General features: G+C 53.9%; 12 protein-coding genes across 12 annotated transcripts; 3 read left to right on the forward strand and 9 right to left on the reverse strand.

Annotated features, from left to right (window-relative positions):
* Window positions 1-104: 104 nt before the first annotated feature.
* Window positions 105-4245, reverse strand: M431DRAFT_5456 (hypothetical protein; the record flags this gene model as incomplete). Its single annotated transcript, XM_024921180.1, has 2 exons — window positions 105-1199; window positions 1291-4245. The coding sequence occupies 2 exons, from the start codon at window positions 4243-4245 to the stop codon at window positions 105-107; spliced, it is 4050 nt and encodes a 1349-aa protein (XP_024774497.1).
* A 252-nt stretch (window positions 4246-4497) lies between these two features.
* Window positions 4498-4914, forward strand: M431DRAFT_430100 (hypothetical protein). The gene has a single exon (XM_024915086.1). It carries the CDS (start codon window positions 4604-4606, stop codon window positions 4847-4849), a length of 246 nt encoding a protein of 81 aa, XP_024774498.1. The 5' UTR covers window positions 4498-4603; the 3' UTR covers window positions 4850-4914.
* An 816-nt stretch (window positions 4915-5730) lies between these two features.
* On the reverse strand, window positions 5731-6412 carry M431DRAFT_430129 (hypothetical protein). The gene has a single exon (XM_024915088.1). The coding sequence runs from the start codon at window positions 6249-6251 to the stop codon at window positions 5769-5771; it is 483 nt and encodes a 160-aa protein (XP_024774499.1). The 5' UTR covers window positions 6252-6412; the 3' UTR covers window positions 5731-5768.
* A 719-nt stretch (window positions 6413-7131) lies between these two features.
* M431DRAFT_482015 (hypothetical protein) lies at window positions 7132-7521 on the reverse strand (the record flags this gene model as incomplete). Its single annotated transcript, XM_024916001.1, has 1 exon — window positions 7132-7521. One exon carries the CDS (start codon window positions 7519-7521, stop codon window positions 7132-7134), a length of 390 nt encoding a protein of 129 aa, XP_024774500.1.
* A 579-nt stretch (window positions 7522-8100) lies between these two features.
* Window positions 8101-9592, forward strand: M431DRAFT_495046 (hypothetical protein; the record flags this gene model as incomplete). Its single annotated transcript, XM_024917316.1, has 2 exons — window positions 8101-8282; window positions 8335-9592. 2 exons carry the CDS (start codon window positions 8101-8103, stop codon window positions 9590-9592), a joined length of 1440 nt encoding a protein of 479 aa, XP_024774501.1.
* Window positions 9593-9981: 389 nt separating this feature from the next.
* On the reverse strand, window positions 9982-11331 carry M431DRAFT_5458 (hypothetical protein; the record flags this gene model as incomplete). The annotated part of the gene is made up of 1 exon (XM_024921184.1): window positions 9982-11331. One exon carries the CDS (start codon window positions 11329-11331, stop codon window positions 9982-9984), a length of 1350 nt encoding a protein of 449 aa, XP_024774502.1.
* A 151-nt stretch (window positions 11332-11482) lies between these two features.
* On the reverse strand, window positions 11483-12217 carry M431DRAFT_430172 (hypothetical protein). Its single transcript, XM_024915089.1, has one exon. The coding sequence runs from the start codon at window positions 12085-12087 to the stop codon at window positions 11635-11637; it is 453 nt and encodes a 150-aa protein (XP_024774503.1). The 5' UTR covers window positions 12088-12217; the 3' UTR covers window positions 11483-11634.
* Window positions 12218-13362: 1145 nt separating this feature from the next.
* On the forward strand, window positions 13363-14316 carry M431DRAFT_5459 (hypothetical protein; the record flags this gene model as incomplete). Its single annotated transcript, XM_024921189.1, has 2 exons — window positions 13363-13794; window positions 13864-14316. 2 exons carry the CDS (start codon window positions 13363-13365, stop codon window positions 14314-14316), a joined length of 885 nt encoding a protein of 294 aa, XP_024774504.1.
* A 638-nt stretch (window positions 14317-14954) lies between these two features.
* M431DRAFT_66287 (hypothetical protein) lies at window positions 14955-15221 on the reverse strand (the record flags this gene model as incomplete). The annotated part of the gene is made up of 1 exon (XM_024921702.1): window positions 14955-15221. A coding segment is annotated over one exon (267 nt), but the record flags the coding sequence as incomplete, so codon positions are not given.
* Window positions 15222-15242: 21 nt separating this feature from the next.
* On the reverse strand, window positions 15243-16197 carry M431DRAFT_62243 (hypothetical protein; the record flags this gene model as incomplete). Its single annotated transcript, XM_024921611.1, has 2 exons — window positions 15243-15976; window positions 16086-16197. Coding segments are annotated over 2 exons (846 nt in total), but the record flags the coding sequence as incomplete, so codon positions are not given.
* A 1084-nt stretch (window positions 16198-17281) lies between these two features.
* On the reverse strand, window positions 17282-18820 carry M431DRAFT_84694 (hypothetical protein; the record flags this gene model as incomplete). The annotated part of the gene is made up of 2 exons (XM_024923463.1): window positions 17282-18308; window positions 18369-18820. 2 exons carry the CDS (start codon window positions 18818-18820, stop codon window positions 17282-17284), a joined length of 1479 nt encoding a protein of 492 aa, XP_024774507.1.
* A 1424-nt stretch (window positions 18821-20244) lies between these two features.
* On the reverse strand, window positions 20245-21388 carry M431DRAFT_86145 (hypothetical protein; the record flags this gene model as incomplete). The annotated part of the gene is made up of 4 exons (XM_024923643.1): window positions 20245-20480; window positions 20661-20694; window positions 20748-20920; window positions 20977-21388. The coding sequence occupies 4 exons, from the start codon at window positions 21386-21388 to the stop codon at window positions 20245-20247; spliced, it is 855 nt and encodes a 284-aa protein (XP_024774508.1).
* Window positions 21389-21619: the final 231 nt, after the last annotated feature.

Below are 21619 nucleotides of genomic sequence, written 5' to 3' on the forward strand. Positions count from 1 at the left end.
GTCATGGTGATCATCAATGTAAAATGCGAATGACCCTCTTAAACTCCCAATATGTTATTGTTCGTACACACTTTTTCTTCTTCGAGTCACTTGAGAATGCAGTCCTAAGCTCGTCGATTCATAGCCGCAGTTGCGCCCGCGGCAGCAATGTCCCGGGTTCCGCTCACGATCCGGCCCGCAGCCCGCGGCAAGCTGCTGGTGCTTGATGTGGCAGTCAGACCCGTCAGCCCCTGGCTCACGGGCCCGGCACTCGTCCGCCTGTTGAGGCTTGCTGTGGTGGCTGCCGTGGCTCCTGACGCCCTACGCATGGAGACGGGGACTGGCTTACCGGGGCTGGCACCCAAGTTGGCCTTGCCTGAATGTCCAGGCGGATCGGGCAAAGGACGAGACACCGAGATGGTGTTGTGGCGCTTTACCGGGGATGCTTCGCGCATAGGTAAGCGGGGGATAGGGGTGGGCACCTTTATTCCCGTGATGAATTCATGCCTGACAGCATCCTCAGGTTTCAGACGGCGGTCAGGGTCCCATCTGAGACACCGGGCAACAAAATCAAGGAACGCCTCGTCGTCACACTTTAGCACCTGCTGCAGAGTCTTGGATGAGGGGCGCCGTCTGCGGCCCTTGGATGAGACTGTCAGTCGGGGCTTGCCCATGGAGTCGAAGAAGAGCTTCTTCCTCGTGCTCTTTTCAATGAGGTGCTTTTCAGGAGGGCCGAAAACCTCCATGATGCAGGCTAGCTGCTCTTGCTCATTTTCACCAGGGAAGATGGGCACACCGGTATACAGCTCTGCCAGAATACAGCCCACACTCCACATGTCAATAGGCAGACCGTAGGTCATACCCAATATCACTTCGGGTGACCGGTAGAATCGCGATTGGATGTAGGTGTAGACCTTTTCGCTCTCAAAACAAGAAGAACCAAAGTCGATGACCTTGATTTCGGCGTGGAGCGGATGGCGTAGCAAGATATTCTCCGGCTTCAAATCGCAGTGGATAACCTTCTTCTGCTTTAATATAATCAGAGAACTGAGAATCTGCTTTGTGAAGCGTCTGATGATCCGCAATGAGAAACCCCTGAAGGAGTGGGCCTTGATGAATTCGTAGAGGTTCATGTCTAAAAGTTCCGTGGAAATGCAAAGATGGCCACGGAAGTAGAAGCTCTGAGTGAAGTTTACCATGCTGTGTCTATTATGAGGATCCTGCGGAAAGAAACAAAAGTTGGTTAGCAAAATGGCACTCAAATTCATTAGGGAGAAGCATGTCTTATAATGCTCATATGTATATACTCACCCACTCGCGAAGCTTTTGCAGAATGTTAACCTCAACAAGAGCTTGCTGATGAAATCTCTTCTTGTTTCTAATGATCTTGACGGCAACGAGAACTCCGAGCTTATGGTCGATGCATCGAACGACCTGGCCGAAGCTTCCTTTGCCAAGAACGTCGATAACCTCGTACCGGTATGCGAGGTGGTCGCCAATTACAATCGAATAGTCTCCGCGCTCATCGTCGTAGCCAAAGTTCGGGGCGTCTGACGACAGGTCACCTACGACCTTGTTGGCGTTCTGGGTGCCGCAGAAATACACATCGTTGTAGTCGATAATCTCACCACGCTCATAGATGTTGAGCATGGCAATGCGGATTGCCTCGTGAGGTCCGACCCGCTCCTTAGGTGAAGCCCTCTTCTTCAAGGCATCGAGCGTCCTGGCCGCGATTTCCGTCTCCTTGCGCCGAGATCCCAACTTGCGCATCTCTTCTTCGGCAATGACATCGTCCTTGTCAATCTCGGCAACGTACGAGGTTGAACTGGGCATGGCGCTCGAGGCCGTCTTGGGTCTCATAAGCTTGGCCATGACCGAAGGGTTGCGCGCTGGGGGCATAGTCGTAGGATCGGCAGCGGCGGCGGCATCCTTTTTAGCTGTCCACGGGTCACTCTTAGTTCTATCGTGGGAAACATAGGCAGCGTTCATACTGCCAGCGGAGCTTTTCCTTCTCTTCGACTCAGATAGTCCCTGAGGAACAGATGCGCTCGGACCAGAATGCTTCCCGGTTGGGAGGGAGTTCAATGTGGCAGATGCGGGTATTCGAGGAGGTGGATTACTGTCTTGTTTCATGCCCTGCGCCTTGTCTACGACATCCTGGGGCGGAACAATGGCTCCCTTCGAGTTGCCCTTCTTCCAAGACAAGCTAAGCTTCCTTCTGAGCGTGCTCATCGAAGAAGGCGTTTGAGGTTGCTCAGCAGGTACACTCGGCGGAGGAGACTTGGGTACAGGTTTGTCCGTATTCGGTGGGCGCGGGCCAGCAGGTTTCTGGTGAGGAGTCTTGTCATCAAACAGTGTTCGATTGACATTAGCGTGCTTCGAGTATCCCTGTGTGGTGTTGTTCTTGGGGAGAGATGAAGACAAAAACGGAGTGATGTTCGACTTGGTAGTCAAATCTTTGAAAACCAAGGAAGAGTCCGAAGAAGAGGTCGTCGCGTCTGGCGGGCTTGGGGTTCTGCGATGATGAGTTCGGTGTGCCGAAGTACTGCTTCTGATGGGCGGTAATGGCTCCATGGTATCATCATAGCGCGTCTTTGCAAAGAATGAGCTCTTTGATGCTGTCATTGGAGTCGTTGGCGTCTTGGGAAGCTGTCGTGAGGCCGGCGGGCTCATGTTTCGCTCATCCTGCATTGCGGCCACTTTGGCTGATGTAGGTATGTTCAACGGACCAAGATTCAGTGGCGGCAGTCGAAGAGGCTCTAAACTCTTCTTCACCTGCGTGTTCTTCTTCTCCTCGGCTCTCGGCATCGTGGGCGCGTATGCTGCTGTCTTGACGCTCGGCTTACGTTGCAGTTTGACAGTTTCCATTGTGGGTGCTGGGGCGGCAACGCTCGTGGTAGAGTTGCTGGTGCCAAGGTTGATGGTGATGCTGTCGAGAGTACCGAGGCTGGATTTCTTCTTGGCCAAAAAGTAGGCATCGGCCTCGTTGTCCTTTGGAGATTCAAATGCTTTGGGGATTGCAGGAACGGGGGGCACATCTTCTTCGTCGCCTGAGGGCAATGAGCCGTGAGTAGCAGTATGCTTTGGAGCGGGTAGTCGAGATACAGAGGATGATTGCGATATGCGCGGCTGAAGAGAGCCAGTAGACGTCCTCACGGTGTTGAAGCTAATGGTAGAACCAACGGAAAGACCAGAGCTGTACGATTTTCTGCTAATATCTGGCGTTGTCCGGGACGACGATGGCGTGGCAGAAGCCTTCCTAGGAATCATTGACGGCGATCTAGAGGCGGCTCGCGTCTCCATCGAAACCGGTGGGTTTGCTGGCACATTTGAAACTTGGCTTGAGCTCATGGACTGTGGCATCATGGACATACGCTTCAATCTTCTGGTATCAGTTGGGCTGATGGTTCGGGCACCTAGGCCGGTTGCATGAGAGGCATGACCCGTAGGCATGACGGATGCCCGCCGCCCCGAGGATGATGGCGTCAGTCCCTTGCTCCCAGGGCGCGGCGATTTGGGAGCAGGGCGAAGTTGCTCTGGCGTGAGCGAAGTTAAAATGTTTGTTTGGCTGACCACCGGCGAGGGCTGCACCGACTTCGCCTTGACGCTCCTAGCGGTGGTGGCGAAGGTGCGGGTGGTATCTGCTATATCAAGGGAGGCTCTGGTCATATCGCTGGTCCTCTCCGAGAAGAGACTGGGGCGGCGTTTCGAGGAGCTCCGCGTGACCGTCTCCGCGTCGGCAACGACGCCAGGCCCAATAGATTTTCGAGGGGGTTTAGCAGCGGCATTGGAACCAGAGACTGGAGGATACTGGTTCGAGCGGCGGGTGCGTACTCCAATAGTCGCCGTGGAAGCATCGATGGAGCCGGACGTGGTTGAGATGGATGAGGCGCTGTTCTGTCTCGACGCGCTTGGCCTGTGGAGGATGGATCCCGACCTCGTGGCTCGCGAAGACGAGCCCGAAACGCCCACGCGCGTAGCACTGCCATTGGGATTAGCGGCCGATTTGTCGGACATCCTCCTGTCGGCCATGCTCAACGAAGATTCGACGTCACTGCGTGACGCCGCTGGAGAAGGATACTTGTTGCGGCGGAATTCAGTGCTGGAGCCGGCGGATTCGATGCTGGTGTGGAGGTCGTCGAAGCTCACAGAGGGTAGAAAATCGTAAGAGCCTGTGGTGGTGATTGTTTGTTCTGCCTGGCTTGCCTGTCCATTTCGACCGTAGGAAAAGTGAGTGTGGTTGGTGGATGATGTGGTGCTGAGCATTGGAGAATTGGATATCGAGCTGTTGCTCCTCGAGGTCGCCGTCGGTACACGACTGGATGATTTGGTATATGTTCTACAGTTGCCATAGCATCAAGTTAGTACACTTATTCGCCTATTTCTTTCTTTCTTTTTTCACTCGGGCCTTTGCTTATCCCCCCTAGAGGAGAGAGTGTGCAATGACGAGCCGAGGCGTCTCCCTCTCCTCTCTACTCCTCTCCCCTTCTCTCCTCGGATTCTAGGGCCGTCGGCGGGAGTTCGAGATCTTACAGGCGAGGTGACGTGTTTGCTGGTCGAGGCCCAGCAGGCGCCTTGTGCTTAAGGGTCATAGAGTTCGCAGTGTCGCGAGCGGGAGCGGACGATGCAGGTGTGCGGCTGCGTCTGGCACACAACGAAGAGTGGAGGGTCGTTCGCTGGGAGCGTCAAGCCTCAGTCCGGTCAGGGAGCTGAGAGCGTGCGAATGGCTACCTCATCCCGACCCGGGCCTTGGTCTCTGTTGGGCTTCTGGCTGTGGCTGCAAGGCAAGGCAAGCGCGGGTCTGGTGGAAGCTTGCGAGACGCCAACGGCAGCCTGCCTCCAGGGAATACGGATTGCCGACGATGCGTGAGGCGAAAGGGAAAAAAACGAAAGGGGCGGCTTGGAGAAAGCGTCCAGGTCGTAGGTTGTTTTGCGAGAATCGGGGGTTGCACGCTTTCAGTGGACTTGGGCTTGGGCCTTTGGGGCGACAGGGCCACCTAACCTGACCTTGGCTACAGCGCAGGTATAGCACCTGGCAAGCCTAGGAACGCTCGTGGCTAACTGCCGCACTAGCCCCAAGGCCACTGAATGCTAGAAGGTCGGTCAGGTCCAGGGCCTGAGTCGCGGTAGCCACTTAGCGGTTAGTGCTTGGACGGGCAGCCAAGGGAAAAGTGTGGGTGGGGAGGTTCCGGTACCTCGTGATGTGGAGCGCGCGTGAGGATTTGGGTGGTGTCACTGCGGTAGCGCGAGGGGAAGAGACGAGCGGGCGAGGTACCGGTACAGCGAGACGGTTGTTTTGACATGGAAGATCACATCAATAAAATCATGGATCGAGTGCGATTGGGGGGGAACCTGCCAGGCAGTGCTGTGCAATTGTCTGCAAGTCGTATTGGAGCCTAGAACTGAACTCAGACGCCTAGCAGTATGCACACCTGTGCTCTTATTTGATTGATGTTTAGCATTCAAGGTTTCAATGTTTCTTGTTTCAAGGTGCTTTTCAATCAATATGCTTTGGGTGGCGGCCACGATTACAGGTAATTAATTACACGGCGGCGTTATGGGTAATTACATGGCTACTCCAGGTCCATGCCAAGATGCTACATACGGGGAGCTCAAGCATCAAAACACTCCATTTTATAAAATGAGGAGCATGAAACAGCCTTATATCAATTTCAGCTCCATCCCATCTCACTTTGGCATCTCTTTAATATAATTCCCCTTGTTTTATTGTTTTTTGATGAACAATCGGGCCCCCGTCAATTTACTCCCACCGAACCTGTAGATTGCAGTCAATACACGAAACAAGGACGATAGTCGAACCGGTTTCTGCCAAGGCTGCGTTTACTCCCACTTTTTTTCTTTGCTTTTTTCGCATCGGATCTCATTAGGCACTTTTCTCTTTCTTTTCTTTTTCCTTTTCTTCTCAAGAATTCAATTCTTTCTGATTTTTTACGCCACTCGTGAAAGCGGGTACTGCCCTCAATTGGCCTCCAACCTTGCTTAAGCGCCCGCCTCATCGGTCCAAATCGAGGTTCCAGCACAAAGTACAAGTACGAAGCTGCAAGCAACCCCATGACGACGTGGTTTTTGTGTGGCACTGGAAAAGGAGAATGCCGGCTTCTCTCCTTCATCTTGCTCGCTTTATCTCGCCTATCATTTGGGCATCTCCACACTGCCAACCCCTCCATGTTCCCTTTCGAACTCATCGAGCTCTCGTTGCTCATAAAGCAGAGTCTATCAACTGGGCCGTGTTCCATAATACGATGTGCCATTACAATCAAATGATGTGTAATAAAACAAAATAAGAGAAAAGACAGCCCTTGCAGACTTGCTGCACATGCTTCGGTTGTATCATCACCACGCGCAGGTCATGCGGTTCATCACCATGGTCCGTTGCCTACAGCTACAGTACCTATTTGTCATGTATGTATGTATGTACTCACTCAGAATGAACGCCGCACATTCGTCTGGCCGACTCAGGTGCGTCCACGTATTGCATCAATCCAAGAATGGTCAGCAACCTATTAGAACAGGCGACATTTGAGGGCTTCGCTTATGCCCGTCCGCCCACGATGCCAAATGCCAACAGCCAACCTAATGAGGTACATGCAGCATACAGGTGCCGACAGCGTCCTTGGCAGAGGCAGCGCAGGTAGAATGCAGGTATCCCGTCGTGCTGCTTTGCCGTTGCTGCAGTTGCCGCTGCAAGGATTCAGCTCTACTCGATGTTTTGTTTGTGTGCCGTGTCCCGTTTAGGAAATGGCCTTGGGTCTCCGTTTTCGAGCAGCCCGCTGCTGGTGTTAGTGATTCTTGTTCGCCCTCCGGCTTTCCTGACGCGCCAATGGGACTGCTTTGGGGCTTGCAGAGTGGTGCCATGATTGGCTGCAGGTTGTCAGATCTTGCAGACACTTAGAGTGGTGCAGCTGGCAGTGCTCCGTTCCTAGTACGGAAGCTCTCACGTTGGGGCTCTTGTCCGTCCATGCATCTCCATTGTTGGGTATTACTTGGGTGCCCTATGGGCCGCATTGGGTTGCCACTGTCATCCTCCTCCGGGTGATTGTCATGACAGAGTGGCGGGAGAAGATGGAGAGCCAATTGCTGGTCCAGTTGTTGATGGCTCTCCTGTTTAGGAACTCATCACCATCGTACAGGTTAAGTCGCCGTCATATACGGAGTGTTGTAGGCCCATTTTGCTTGTGTTACCAGGACTACAAGGACAAGGCCGGGCTTTGGATTCGACGCAAAGTGCGGAGCATTGACATGGGAACACGGCCAGATCCCAAAGATTGATTGCTGCTCCATAGCATCCACAAGACCGTTCTGCACAGTTGTGTCATCGGTCCGCCACGTATCGTTGTGATGGAGCCATAGCAACGGTTGACCTTTATCCACCAAGCCTAAAACCGTCGCCGTGCATATATCACTTGACGCAAATAGCTCTTTGCGGTGAGAGCCCTGTAGACCGCCTTGGGGTCCTATCAAGTTGCTCGGATCAGCTCCATAAATGCTGCATGCGCGGACAGGGTGGGCATGGCATGGCATTGCTGTTGGAGCTGTGTACAGTACGATACGATACGAGTTCCGCGTATTGTTAATTTGTTTGTCTCCTAACTCATCGTATTAGTCGAAATACAACATCCATGAATAATTCGTTGCTTCATCTTGAAGCATTGTGGTTGCTCTATCCGGAGTAAACCGGGCACAGTTGTCGAGGCAACGCCCTAAAGCCGATTGAGCACATCGTGTGTGTGCGTGCTTTCTAATGCTACGCTGCATATCAGGGCGAGCTACCAATTGAACCCTTCATCTTTTAGCGGCCGCCGGCTAGCGCTATTCGCAATCCCCAGTATTAACGGCCGGCGAATCAGTAGCTCTGGAGGCGAGCGTGTGAAGTGCCGTCCCAAATCTGGGTTGAGCAAGTGTGGCGCCGCTACGCCACAGAGTGAGATCATCGCCTGCCGCCTCGCGCGTCACATGCCGAGCTTAACCTCAACCTTCTCCTGGCTGCTATTAGTTATCGCTATCGCTGTCATCCATCGTCCATCGATCGTATCGTATCGTCCGCGGCATGAGATAGTCCTGGAAGGAAAGCGGCAGCATTAGCCCAGCTCATCACATGCCATGGATGATTTCGCGGCAGAGCTAATGGCCGCCGGCCGCGATGAATCGCCGGAGCGACCGCCTGAGCGCAAGGCACCTGCGGAACTCGATCCATCTACGGCATCACCTCAGCGATCCGGCCTGCGGGGCGGCCTTGCGGCCCTCCGAGAGAAGGCGAACATTCAAGATCGCTTAGTAGAAAAGTGTGTATGTCGTTGCGAACGAGAATGGTGATGCTAATGTTGTATCGTGCAGACTCCTTCAACAAGTCATCCCGGATGAAGACAGCCATGGCGCCGAAGCCACTATATCGTCAGACGGTGCGGCATACCCGCAGCGGCCTGGCTTCAACCTCACTACTATGTCCAACAACTTCCGGCGGTTCAACGCCCGTATTGGCGTGGTCTTCAAGTTCCAGGCCCGAATGACGCGCATTCTATCCTGGCGCCAGCCCTCCCACACACTCTCTCTACTCGCTACATATACCTTCGTCTGTCTTGACCCCTATCTCCTCTGCGTACTGCCCATTGTGGGCATACTTTTGGGCGCCTTCATCCCAGGATTTTTAGCACGGCATCCGGCACCACCAAAGGGGACTCTGTCCAGCGAGCAAAGTATGGGCTATTCTCCAAGGGGACCACCACTGGCACCGGCAGCGACAGTTCGTCCCGCCAAGGAGCTGAGCAAGGACTTTTTCCGAAACATGGGTGACTTACAGAACTGCATGGACGACTTCACTCAAGGACACGACATGGTGGTGGCGCTGCTTGTGCCCATTAGCAATTTCAGCAACGAGGCGCTCTCCTCGGCCGTGTTTCTCTTCCTCTTCGCGGCCGGCGTCTTCATGACCATTGCCGCGCACATGATACCGTGGAGATTTGTGTTCCTCGTAGGCGGATGGGCCGCCATCGGGTCGGGACATCCCGCCATCTCTCGTCTGCTGGCTGCCACGCGCGAGGAGCACATCCAGCCTAGGGAGGAGAAGGCCAAGACGTGGATGGACGACTGGATCGCGACCGACGTGATCCTCGACTCGGCCCCCGAGACGCGCGAGGTGGAAATCTTTGAGCTGCAAAAGGCCTCTGGCGCGGGCGAGTGGGAGGCCTGGCTCTTTTGTCCGTCGCCGTACGATCCCCTGTCGCAGCCTCGCATCGCTGGCGAGCGGCCACGCGGCACGCGCTTCTTCGAGGATGTGATGCCGCCGGAGGGCTGGGAGTGGAGCGAGAAGAAGTGGGCGCTGGATCTCTGGAGCAGAGACTGGGTCGAGGAGCGCATCATTACGGGGGTCGAGGTCGAGACGGAAGGGGAGCGGTGGGTGTATGATATTTTCAACGATCGCGAGGAGCGCACCGGTGTTGTCGACCAGCCCGAGAAAGCGAGCACTCGAGCCGGCGCGCATATGAGCTGGGAAGAAGGCGAAGATGGTATAGGCAAGAAGGGGGAATGGAGACGGAGGCGGTGGGTGAGATTGGTCAAGAGAAAGGTTTCAGCGGCTGTTTCTGGATCACAATAGGATTTTATTAATATTATGGGATTAGCAGGGTTTTGGGTTAGCTTTTATTCTTTATTATATTCACATGAGCCATCCAGGTTTTGGTGAGGCAAAATTGATACACGTTAAGTGTGAAATTGTATTGCTGCATGCGTGATGATGATGCTTATTGTACAGGCTAATGTTTGCCGCTATGTTACGCTAGAGAATCAGGTCGAGCTGATTGATATGCAATTTCTTACCCATCCCACAAAATCAAGAAGAACAAATGCAAATGAAGAACAAAATAAAAAAAGTCATAAAACCCCTCGCTATGGCGCCGATGCGTTGTAGCTGTTCCCTGCATTAATTTCGTGTACATCATTAACACCCCTTTCATCTCGCAAAAATGACGAGACCATGCCCCCCTCTCACGACGATATGGTCATCTTATCCAGAATCTTGTAGATGCCAGCGGCCCGACCGTTCTCATCGTCTAGCTCCGCGACCATCTTGCGGGCCCGTTCGATGAGGGTGCCGACTACCTGGCGGGTGTAGTCGAAGCTGCCCTTGGATTCCATGTAGGAGACGGCGTAGCGCTTGACCTGCACATCTGTGGTCTTTTGCTTGAGTATGTTGATGAGCTGGAGGTCGACGGGGTCGGCGCGGATGCTGTGGATGACGGGGAAGGAGAATTTGCCCTCCGTCAGGTCCTCGCACATGCCCTTGTTATGGCTGTACTCGCTCGATGACAGATTCATGTAGTCGTCGCGGATCTGGAAGATGAGGCCGATGATGTTGACGAGGGGCACGCAGTCGACGTTGGTGGTCGACTCTGCCTGCATCAGCTTGATGCCGAGGCGGAATAGGCCGCCGGTCTTGTTGCCCACCATCTCGAGGTAGTCATCCTCCGTGGGGCAAGTGAGGGTGTCTCTCCAGAAGAGGTCCATGCCTTGGCCGCGGTGCAGATTGAGCAGCTCCTCGGCAAACAGCTGGATGACGTTCTGGTTGCCGAGCTTGACGAGCTCCTGCAGCGCGGCGAAATATATGTAATTCGCGGAATTGATGGTCTGGGCGACGCCGAAGATGTTGTGGGCGACGGGAAAGCCGCGGCGCAGCTCGGACGAGTCCTGGACGTCGTCGACCAGCAGCGAGGCCTCGTGGAGCATGCCCACGACGCTCGTGATGGCCTTGAGGCTCTCGGGGGGCACGTCGAGGAAGGCGTTGAAGGCGGCGATGATCTGGGACCGAAAGTCCTTGCCCGGGTGGCTGGTGGAGTACTCAAACGGGCCTCTTACGATGTGCTCCTTGTCGTCGGTCCAAGTACCGCGGCCGCGAAAGTCAAAGTCATCGTGGGCGAAGCGCGCGACGTCGGGAGGCGCCGAGGGATTGATTTGGTGCTGCATGTCGTCTTTGCCGTTGTTGTTGATGATGTTGTTGGTGCTGTTGAGCTCGCCGTAGTTTACTCGCTTGGAGCTTCTCCGGGGCGGAGGTTGAGGGTGCAAGGGCCGCTTCGCCATTTGTTCTGGGCGTTTGCCTAGCTTGGAGCGTGGGTCAAGCCACTCGGCTTCGCTTTGGAGCTCGATTAGGGGTTCGACAACGGCAGCGGCAGCAGAGCCGGAAGCGGAAGCGGAACTCGAAGATTCCAGACGTGGGAGGGACGAGGCAAAGGCGTTGGTAAAGGTGAAGCTCTGGCTCTGACGCTGTCGCCGAGACTGAAGCCCGCTGCTGGATGTCCTGGGAGGGATTGCGCCTGGGGAGACTGTGAATTCGGGCTGCATTGGAATCGTTTTCAACCAGAGGCGGATTATGGTCTTATACTTGCAGGTGCTGCTGTGGCGCCAGCTGAGGGCCGTGGAGCTGGTTGAAAGTGGCGGGGTCTTGGTGGTGAACAAGTCGAGGTGCGGAGTACATGTGCATACCGCAAGTTTGGTTCACCGGAGCTCTACGAGTGCTCGTACTGGACTACATATGTGTACAGGCGGGGCTCAAGTGATTAGTAGAAGACATGATAGTTGACAGCGTTGCCCGCGGCCCTATCAGAACGACGCCGGACTGCAGAACCTGCAGAACGGGGATGCGGTTTATGCATGTTGGCTGCAGTCAAGAGCTTCGGGAAGCACCAGAAGGCCGTTGTGGTCGCCGGTTTGCCGGGTTCGATGATGAAGTTGGCCGAGCCGAATTGTGCTGCCTGTCCTCGCAGCTGCTTGCATACGTGGTTCGGCAAGGCTGGAGATACTGGAGGGATTCGCGTCAAGATGGAGAGGATTTGGTGCAATGGACTGTAGCCTGGCTAGTCGGAGTGTCTTGATGGCAGCCTGATGTTTGAGTTGAGTCGATTGGCGGAGCGGAAGCAGGATACTTTGTGCTTGTGATAGTATCAGGCAGTTGCCAAAGGCCTTGATCCATATCAAGCAAGAGTTGTAAACTGAATCGAGGCAATTTGATGCTACGCGTTCACTACAACGCCCGTTCTGACTAGTCTTAAGAAGGGATGGGCTCTTCATGTCAACTGGGTTCTTGGGTAAACGCGTCATATGGCAATTGGTGCAGAATTAGATCGACCAAAACGTGGAGCAGGGCTGCGAAGCGAGGAGTATGGAGTACTATCACAAGCAGGACTTGATGGAATCGATCCATAACCTTACCAGCATGTGACGTGCTGGGGCTAAGTTTCAGCTCTAAGCTCAACTCGTACGCCATTGCATGGTTGAGTGAGAATAGCCTTGGTTTGCCGCTTCGGTTCGGGTGCTGCAGTCTGATTATGCATGCGCCTTATTAATAAAGATGCCTAGGGTCTATGATGGAGACATTGAGAGTTGAGGAGCCAGCTCTAGGCTTATACGGGCGTTGCGGAATAGCTGCATATCCGCGGCAAAGCCCGCATGTCGAAATACTCTTGAAATTAGACCTTCACGACTGCCATTGGCGGAGGATAGAATTGGATCCTCGCATGTACGGAGTACAATCTTAATGTTAGTCATCCAATCTCCAGTCATGGGCTGAGCCGAGCTTCCAAGACATCAATCAAATCGTTCTGGTCGAATCATACCGGGCACCTCTATTGACAAGGTCCAGGGTCCAGTGTAATTTTCGTCGAGTTAAATGGCGTGCAGCCGTCGTCCGCTGCAAGCACTGCAAGTTTCAGAGCCTGGTCAGGTCCCTTCGGCGCTCCCGCGAAGCACTAGCCGGCCGTCACAGTGGAGCTTAATCACTGCCACCCCGCCTGTAGGCCACTAAACTCTCGATTTCGTGCGTGCCTGTACCTCCGTAAGGCTCCCCGTCTCCCTGGATGCTCGCCGTTGCCGGGGAAATGAGCAGCGGCAGCCACATGATGCTGAACCAGCCCTCTGGAACCTCCCGGCAGATGCCTTGCTTTTTTGTCATTGCACTGTCATTGATTGACGCAGTTGCATTTCGCATCACCTCTCCCTGATTGTTGATCATCTCTCTCTCTTTTTCAGGTCGTTGCTGCCACTCCTCCTTTGATACCCCCCAATGCTTTATACCTTCTCTTTCGCCGTGTATTAACATCACCGCACCATATCCTGGCATCTAATTTGCCAGCAGAACATCTCACTCCAATACCTTCGTTTCTCAAAATTAACTGCATCCCACCTCCCCACCCACTAATAAACAAAGCAAACAAAGAGAAAAAAAAGAGGAACCCTGTTTTTCATTTCTTCGCCAATTTATTTAGATCCTTCTTGTTGTTGTTGTTCCTCCCTATCAACACAGGATCAGCCAGTCCTTATCAACTAATAGTCATACCCGCTGCCATCGATTACCGAGATTACCATTACCCGCCCCCAATGGAAGCTCTCTTGTCACTCGCTTTCGACAACCTCTCCTCCTACGATGGACCCAAGATCCGAAAGGGTCTGCGCCAGGTAGAAGGCTTGCTGGCGCAAATCTGCCTGTCAAACGCTTCTTCGGGGCGAGGCCGATCCTCTTCCTTGTCTTCGAATGTGCCCAACGACGACGACGATGCCTCCGCCGTGGCCCCTCGCAAGGATCTCGCCCAGCTCACCCAGGACCCGGCCTTTCGCGAGTTCTTCAAGCTGCAGGAGGGATTCGAGTGGAATGTTGCCATGCGTTTGATCAGCACGCTGGATAGGCTCATGGCCAAGGGCAGCGACGGCCAGAATGATTTACTCATTCTCAGTGCGCTTGACCTTATTCAAGGTGTCACCCTGCTGCACCCTCCCAGCAAATCTCTGTTTGCGCGGGAACAAAATATGAATGTAAGCCATGAACCCCAAGGCTCTTATGATGAATGCCTCGGGCTGACCACATATCCTTTTCTTTCATAGCTCTTGTTAGATCTCCTCGAACCTTACAACTGCCCGGCGATCCAATCTGCTACCTTGCTGACTCTCGTCGTCGCTCTCATTGACACACCCAACAACACACGAACTTTCGAAGGGCTTGACGGCCTCATGACCGTTACTTCTCTCTTCAAATCGCGATCTACCTCTCGTGAGGTCAAGCTCAAGCTCGTCGAATTTCTTTACTTCTATCTCATGCCCGAAACACCCTCGCCTCCCCGCGCCGACCAGCGGGAATCTGTCTTCCAGCGCAGCCCCTCGAAGCTTGTTGGCTATGGCGTCGACGGTAGAAACGGCCGCAAGCGTGCTAACAGCAACGGGGTCATCACACTAACCACTGCGGAGAAGCAGCAGCTCCTGAGTCGCCATCTTAGTAGTGTGGAAGACTTGGTCAAGGATCTGAGAAACTGCGCGCCTTTTGGCGGTATTGTATGCTGAGTCTGGTACTAGCATATGACGCAATGGTTGAGGGCTGAAGGAAACATTTGGGCGGTTTTTTTTTTCGGTTTTGTTTTTTCCATCACAACCCCCCCTGAAGGATCTTTTTTATTCTTCAGCACATCACATTCTATTCTTTTCTTTATACCCCGAGCTAGCCTCGCTATTGGGTTTGGGGTTTGTGGCGTTTGGGATCTGCAGTCACTTACATCAAATGGCTGCGAGCATGAAAAGAATCATGCTAGGAATTTTTGTTCAATTTCTTTCTTTTTTGCGTTCTTGTTCTCTCCCATTACGATGGGAAGATTCTTCAAGATATGAATTTGGACGGTGTTGTGTACTACCAGGCTAGGCGTTTTACTCAATAGACGGGTTTATAAACCTCAAAACATCTCTTTCTCCATTAATCATTAAACCTTCCCTTCCCATCAAGGCTGTTGTTGTTCATGGCCTAGGTGAGAATTCGGATCATGGTCCGGCATTGGCGGGCTTGGTAATGGTGGACTGGGCAACGGCGGATTGTCTAATGGCGGATTGTCTAATGGCGGACTGTCCAACGGTGGACTGGGCAATGGCGGACTGGCTAATGGCGGACTGGGCAAGGGACTGGTTGGCGAAGGCAATGGCCATAACCCGTCCGACCCGTGCAGCTCGAATCGTCCGTCCGTAGTCTCCGGCCCTCGGATGTCCGCCAAAGCCATGCTGCTGACGCCGGACTTGGGCGAAAAGACCTCGGAGCCTTCCACTTCCATCCGCTGGTCCGTCGCAAGCTCGACGGGATCCGGGGCAGAGGACGGGGACCTGACCGTGCCTGCATCGGTCACGGCGCCGGATGGCGTGACGGAAGAGACCATTGTCCAGCGCTGCGCCGCCTGGGCTTGCGGCGACAATTGTGTATTGGCCATGGGGATGTCGCCCGGGGCGGCACCGTTTGCGCCTCCGGATTGTAGGGAGGCGTCGTTGTATACGCGACGACGCTCTGCAGCATTTCTCCGCTTTGTGAGATAGAACCACACGGCTGCCGCGACGATGAGACCGCCGCCTACCACTGCGCCGACGGCGATACCCGCTTCCGCTCCGGGAGAGAGACCGCCGGACGATGAGGACCCGGAGTTGGAGTCATCACCGCCGGCCTCGAGGGTGCTGGTCGGGCCTCCGGTTGCGGTGGAGCAGTAGGCCGATCCGGCGAACGAAGTACATGCCTGGCCGTTGTTGCAGCAGCCGTTGCCGTCAGAGCACCGGAACTGACCAGTAGTACATCCGTCAGCAACGGGAGTGAGACCGGGAGGCGGGCTCGTCTTCGTCGAGACGCAGTGCCCGCCGGCCTGGCAATTGGAGTCGAAGGGGCAGCAGTTGCCGCCGAGAGACGAGGCGCAGAGGTAGAAGCTCGTCTGGGGACAGGCGCGGCCGCAGCAGCCGGTGAGGACGGTGGTGGTTGTCCGTGTGATGACGGGCGCTCTGGATGTCGTTCTGGTGGTGGCGGATGAGGTGGATGTGATTGTGACTGTGCGAGTGACGGAGCAGCGGACGGCGGTGGCCGGGCAAGGGTTGTCTGAGGTGCAGGCCTGGCCGATTGCGCAGCACTTGGGCTCGTCGGAGGTGTTTACGTAGCAGTAGCTGTTGTTGTTGCAGCAGCGGTCGCCGTGACCAATGTCAAGGCCTGTGTAATAAGATTAGCAATGCGAAGTTATGAGAAGACCCAGAAGCGGCGACAAAATCAATGGTGGTGAAACTAGAGAGAGTGAGAGAGGAGAGTTGTGTCGTCTTACAGCTGTGGGCGTTGTCGCCGCATGATCCCTCGCGCTTGAACAGCGGATGCGACTTATCGACAAAGTATCGCGGCGTCAGTCCATCGGGGACGATCTGCAGAGCGGCGTATCGGTCCCTGGCGGCGCTGGCAATGGCGAGGCCGCAGAGCGGGAGGATGAGGAGGAGCCTCATCGTTGGTTGGGCGACAAGGGCATCCTTTTCCTTTGCTGCGTTGTGGGTTTGATGCGATTCTCACTTCTACTCGGATATCGATCCTCCCGGCAGAAAGAGAGAGAGCTTCTACCAGCAAGAAGAAAAAAGATGAGGTGAAAGAGGAAAGATGAAAAACGCTACGTGAGCAATTGTTGCGCGCCAGCCTTGTGGCCCTGTCGTGCAAGGATTCATGGAGGACAGCAGGCTAATGTAAGAGGGACCCCGACATCAGCCCGGCCGGCTCATCCATGCATGCTGCGACGCCCATCTGCGGGCTCTGCATCCTCATTGAGATAGGGCACCAGTGCAAAGGGAATAAAGGAAGAAATAAAGCCGAAGGTTGCATATGGAATCCGTCCCATCCACTGGCGTTCCAAATGAAGCCAAGGATGCGGTGAGCAAGTCAGTCACGCTGGCATTGCTGAGAATGAATGGGCTCTGCTTCGGTCAGATTTGGGGCTCAATCGACGGAAGCTCGGCCTCTTGGCTCTCCCCTCTCTCCCATCAGAAACCAAAATGATGCTGATTGTGGATGAAAGGCTGGATTCGCGAGTGGATGCAGCCGGGGCGTGCTGTGGATGCGACTTCATTTATTGTTGCATGAACGGGCGTCTGTCCTGGTTGCTTCCCCCCCGCTCAAAGACTCACGAGACACTTTTGTCAAATGGGAGAGTTTTTTCCGGGTGCCGACGTTTGGTTTTTGGACGAACCACATGCGTTTGTTCTGGTGAATGTCCTAGGTGTGTTTGGGAATAGGTGCACTGCTAAGGCGATCCGTGTTAGGCAATTTAGGAGCAAGTGCTTATTGCCCTGCACAAAAGGACAGAGACGGATCACAAGCTTCAACATTTGTAACGACACGCAAGTTCAATCTTTTTTTACTACCAGCTTACACATATGAACCCAGATACGCAAACGACAACCAACATGATCGTCTTATCATACAACTTCTGACAAACACTCATAAAGAAATCCAACCTGGTATAATCCAATCCAAATCCCCTTACCCTCTGGCGACGCCTCTCTCAGCGCAAAACTTGTCAACCTCCTTCCGCAGAGTATCCCTCTGTCGCAGTGCCGCCTCCATAATCTCCTCGGCCACCTTGCCCAAGCCGTTCTGGTGCTGGCCCTTGGTTCTGTCGTGCACGTCCACCATTTCCGCCAACACGGCTTCCAGCTGGTTGGGGAGCCAAGTGACAATGGGGCTGCCGCCAGTGGCAGTTGGGTGAGATGTCTGCTTGAGGATGTACTCTCTGGCGAAGCACCAGTGGCGCCAGCGGAAGTCTCGCACCTCGTTGAGGATCTGGATCCACAGGCTGCGAGACTGGCGGAGGAGCTCCTTGTGCTCCTCTGACTCGGGCTCGCCCTTGTAGCCGAGGGCATAGTTCTTGAGATCCAGCTCCTGAGAGCGACCCTTGACGTACTGCAAGAAGGTCTTGTGGTTGCTGGGACGATACTCACGGAAGTCGTTCAGGATGGCCGTCAGAGGAGTATCAGGCATGGGCATCTGCAAAAAGTTGTCCATGAGGGGCACCATGGAGTCGTTGGCGCCAGACTCGCCTCGGAAGGACATGGGCTTGTTATCATAGAGGCCTTCATAGATGACACCGTTGGGGAACATGGACTGGGCCGTGATGCCAAAGATGAAAGTGCGGAAGCTGGTGTAGTCTCTGGGACGAGACTTCCCCCACATGGTCTCCATGACGGCGTTGATCTTCTTCATCGAAGTGACGATTTCAGAAAGACCTTCGTTGAAGGACTTGCGCTGCTCGATACTGGCGGGGCCGGAAGAAGCCTTGGAGGCTTCTTCTAGACAGCGGACTGTAGCCGCAACAAGGGGGCCAGAGTTTCTGACCATGTCAATGTGGACAAGAACGAAGCCAGCCTCGGAGGAGGTAGGGTCGAGACCGTGCTCAAAAGCGCGAATGAGACGGATGTTGTCATACTCCAAACCCTTGGAGGGATCCTCCAGTCGGTAGTTGTAGAGTGCATAAGAGCCAGCATACTCCATGAAGGGCATGAAGCCAGTGCTGTGATAATAAGTTAGCATGCTTGCCCTGGTTACATGGCGTATACGAGATGTGACTTACATCTCAGCGCATCGAGCAATGGGACGAGCAATGTTCTTGGGAAGAGTCTGACGTCCCAAGCCATAGCTCTCACCCTTGAGGAAACGCAAGTGGCAAGGCTCAAGGAGGTATGCAGAGGCAAGGAAAGAGTAGTCTCGGTACAAGGCATTCATCAGGGGAAGGTTATCCTTGTAGAGATCCATGTGATCAGTGAGGTCGGGGAAGCTGGAGTCAACCTCATCACCAAGCTTGCCATGGGCAAGAAGGCCGGGCTCGCCAGACAGAGTCTTGACGGGCATGCGCTGGAGGATGGACTCGAGAGGGTCAAACTCCTTGGGGAGGGTGACGATGGGGTCTGCACGAGGGAGAAAGCCTCTGGTGGTAGACACCAAGAAGGCAGGGAGGGAGTTGTCATCAGGACGGGCATCGGTGAGGACCTCGAAGGGAGGCGTGCTTGTTGAGAGAGAACCCATTGTGTAGGATATGGTATAGAGATGGGAGGATGATGATGTGGTGAAGTAATGTGAGGTAGTGTGAAGTGATGTGAAAAAGGTGTAAGTGGTTGATGGTGTAAGTGATGTGGTGTAAGTGGTATAACGGCTGACTGAGAGCGCAGTCTTCAGGGCAAAGGAGCCAAAGAAAGAGAAAGAGTGGTATCAAGAAGAGGTGGCAAAGAGTCAAACTCGCTCTGAAGAGTCTGAGAGTTTCGGGGCTCTCTCATCGTCAGTCCGGGTCCGCGCCGCCGCCTAAGTACCCGGTGGCCGGAATGGATTCCGGCCACTGGGTGGGGATGAGGTCACGACGCACGGCGGCGCAAGCGGGTCGAGACTCCTGTTGGCACTGATAGAGGAAGGTGTCGGAGAGCTAGTTGCGTAACTTCACGTAACAGAAACAAGCCAGCGCCGTTATCTCTTGTACTCAAGACCGACCACCGGGCCAGGCAAGGGGGGAGCATGACCAGCGAAGGGCGAGTTGGGCCGTGTGTGAATGAGATGTGCAGATACTGTCTCTTACACACACTTACATCATGTCTTTGTATACAAACAACTGTAAGGATGTAACTAGATACTGAATACTCGGTAGAGATATGAATGTTCAACAGCATATAAACTCGCATTCACCCATCCGAGACAGGCACGATTACAAAGTGAGACATTGTGATAGGCTCTTCCGCTCTCTCTGTCCCGTCCCTGCAGAACTTCTTCCCGTCCCTGATAAGCCCCTAAAGTACAGTAAAACAAGCTTCAGCTTTTTGTGGGGGAGGGGCCGGACTCATCACAGCTCGCCCCACAGGCTACCGATACTGACCGGCCTTTTTACTGGACCATTGGCCGGAATCATTCCGGCCACAGACGAGATCGGACCCGGCCCTTGCTTTGTCGACCAAGCCAGGTACAAGCTGCCCGCGGTCTGCGTGGCGCACAGCAGAAGTATCTCGAAAAGTGGGCGGGTTCCGTGCAACCCCCGAGTGCGCCTTCCGTTGCTCGTACAGGTACAAATGGGAGCACTAAGACGTAACATGAATCCGGGAGTCGGTGATTAGGCCGGAGCGTTGATTAATGGAAAAGATGTGATTCGCTCGTTTAGAATCGGGCAAGTTGTGGGAGGGAGAGCGTGGAAGAGATTTCCTCGTCCCACAGGAGATGGACATTATCCCACGTAGTAAACATTACAAACGAGAAACAAGTAGCAAAAGAAGAGCAAAAAAAATCAGTGAATATTACTCCGTACATCTAGTAGTGTACATAGTCAAAAAGCAAAGTGCCGATCCAAACGCCTTTCGTCATGTCTCTCTCCTCCAGTTTCCTTTCCGCGTTTGCCTTTCCATATTTTCCTTCCACTTCCCCCCTCTCTTCCCCACTATCCCACTATCCCTTCCATCGTCTTCCAAGACACATCAAGCCGCTCTTCGGAGGGTTCTGAACCCACTCGAAGCAGCCGACAGCGATAGCCGATGAATGCTCGCTGAAGCATTAAAGGCCATGGCCGTGATTGTAGGCCGTCCCTGTTCTGCATCAACGCCTGTTGATGTTGATGTTGATGTTGATGACAGATTGAAAGGTCGGATATGATCACCGCTCAGGGCATCACCGCTCAGAGTTGTTCTCGGCGGATTTGTGTCTGCTGTTGATGCTGATGACAGATTGAAAGGCAGGACACGAGCACCACCCAGAGTATCAACGCTCAGGGTTGTTTCTGGCGGATTTGCGTCTGCTGTTGATGCTGATGACAGATTAAAAAGCCGGACACGAGCACCGCTCAGAGTATCAACGCTCAGGGTTGTTCTTGGCGGGTTTGCGTCTGCCGTCGCACTGACGAAGGGAATAATGGCCTTGAAATTGCTCTCCTAGGCCGGCATTAGCATTACCAGCTATTCTGGGTGGCTACCCAAGGACTTACCATTGCAAGGTGGGATGGGAACGTGGTCACCGTGACGATTCCCGTGGGCACTACGGTGACTGTTCGCGTGATCCGGGTAGTTGATGTGATTATCGTTGTGGACATGCTATCTGATATAGCTGAGGTGTCCAGGTCGACGGAAGCCTCTTTGAATAAACCTCCAAAGATGGCTGCTGGAGCGTGAATCAGTATCTAAACTCTCGAGTCTATTTCTGATCATAAAACTCACTTGCCGGGGTAGTCTCTTGTTCGCGCGTTGTTACGACCAGCTTTTCAGGCTTTGGAGGCGCCATAGTACCAGAATCCGTGAAGGCATTTTTCGCGGGCGTAGAATCTAAATCTAGAGAAGAGTCAGCTTTGGATCGCATCATGTTGAAAATTTCTTCTTCAAGAGTCTTGATCTTATCGAGGATGGTCTGCAGGTGGTGCTGGGAAACTTGGATTGTGGTATTTTGAGTCTCATCTGATGCTCGAGCGGCAATTAGCTTCGGAGCTTGTTGAAGGGGTGATGTGTCGGCAGAAATTTGGGCAGCGGGTTTGTGGTCTGGGAGAGATGGATGATGATGAGATGATCTTGCGTGATTGTGGTGGTGGACAAGGCTCAAGGCGAGCCCGATGAGAGGAAGATGCTGAAGAACCATGGTGATTGTTAATAAGCTTTACTATAATTGAGGTTCAGAAAGATAAAGAAGTAGTTGTGATGAAATCGACCTGGCATTCGTTCACATCGAAAGACTTTCTGCCCATGATATACCTTCTGAGGCCAGCGGGTCGTTGTGAGGAGCAACAGCATTCCAGCAGCTGGGATGACGACCAGGCTCCATTGTTGCGCGCCCTAGATTCCAGTCATCTTCGACGATGCGTTGGATGAA

This window comes from Trichoderma harzianum, assembly GCF_003025095.1.
Source record: "Trichoderma harzianum CBS 226.95 unplaced genomic scaffold M431scaffold_6, whole genome shotgun sequence".
Classification (NCBI taxonomy): Eukaryota; Fungi; Ascomycota; class Sordariomycetes; order Hypocreales; family Hypocreaceae; genus Trichoderma; species Trichoderma harzianum.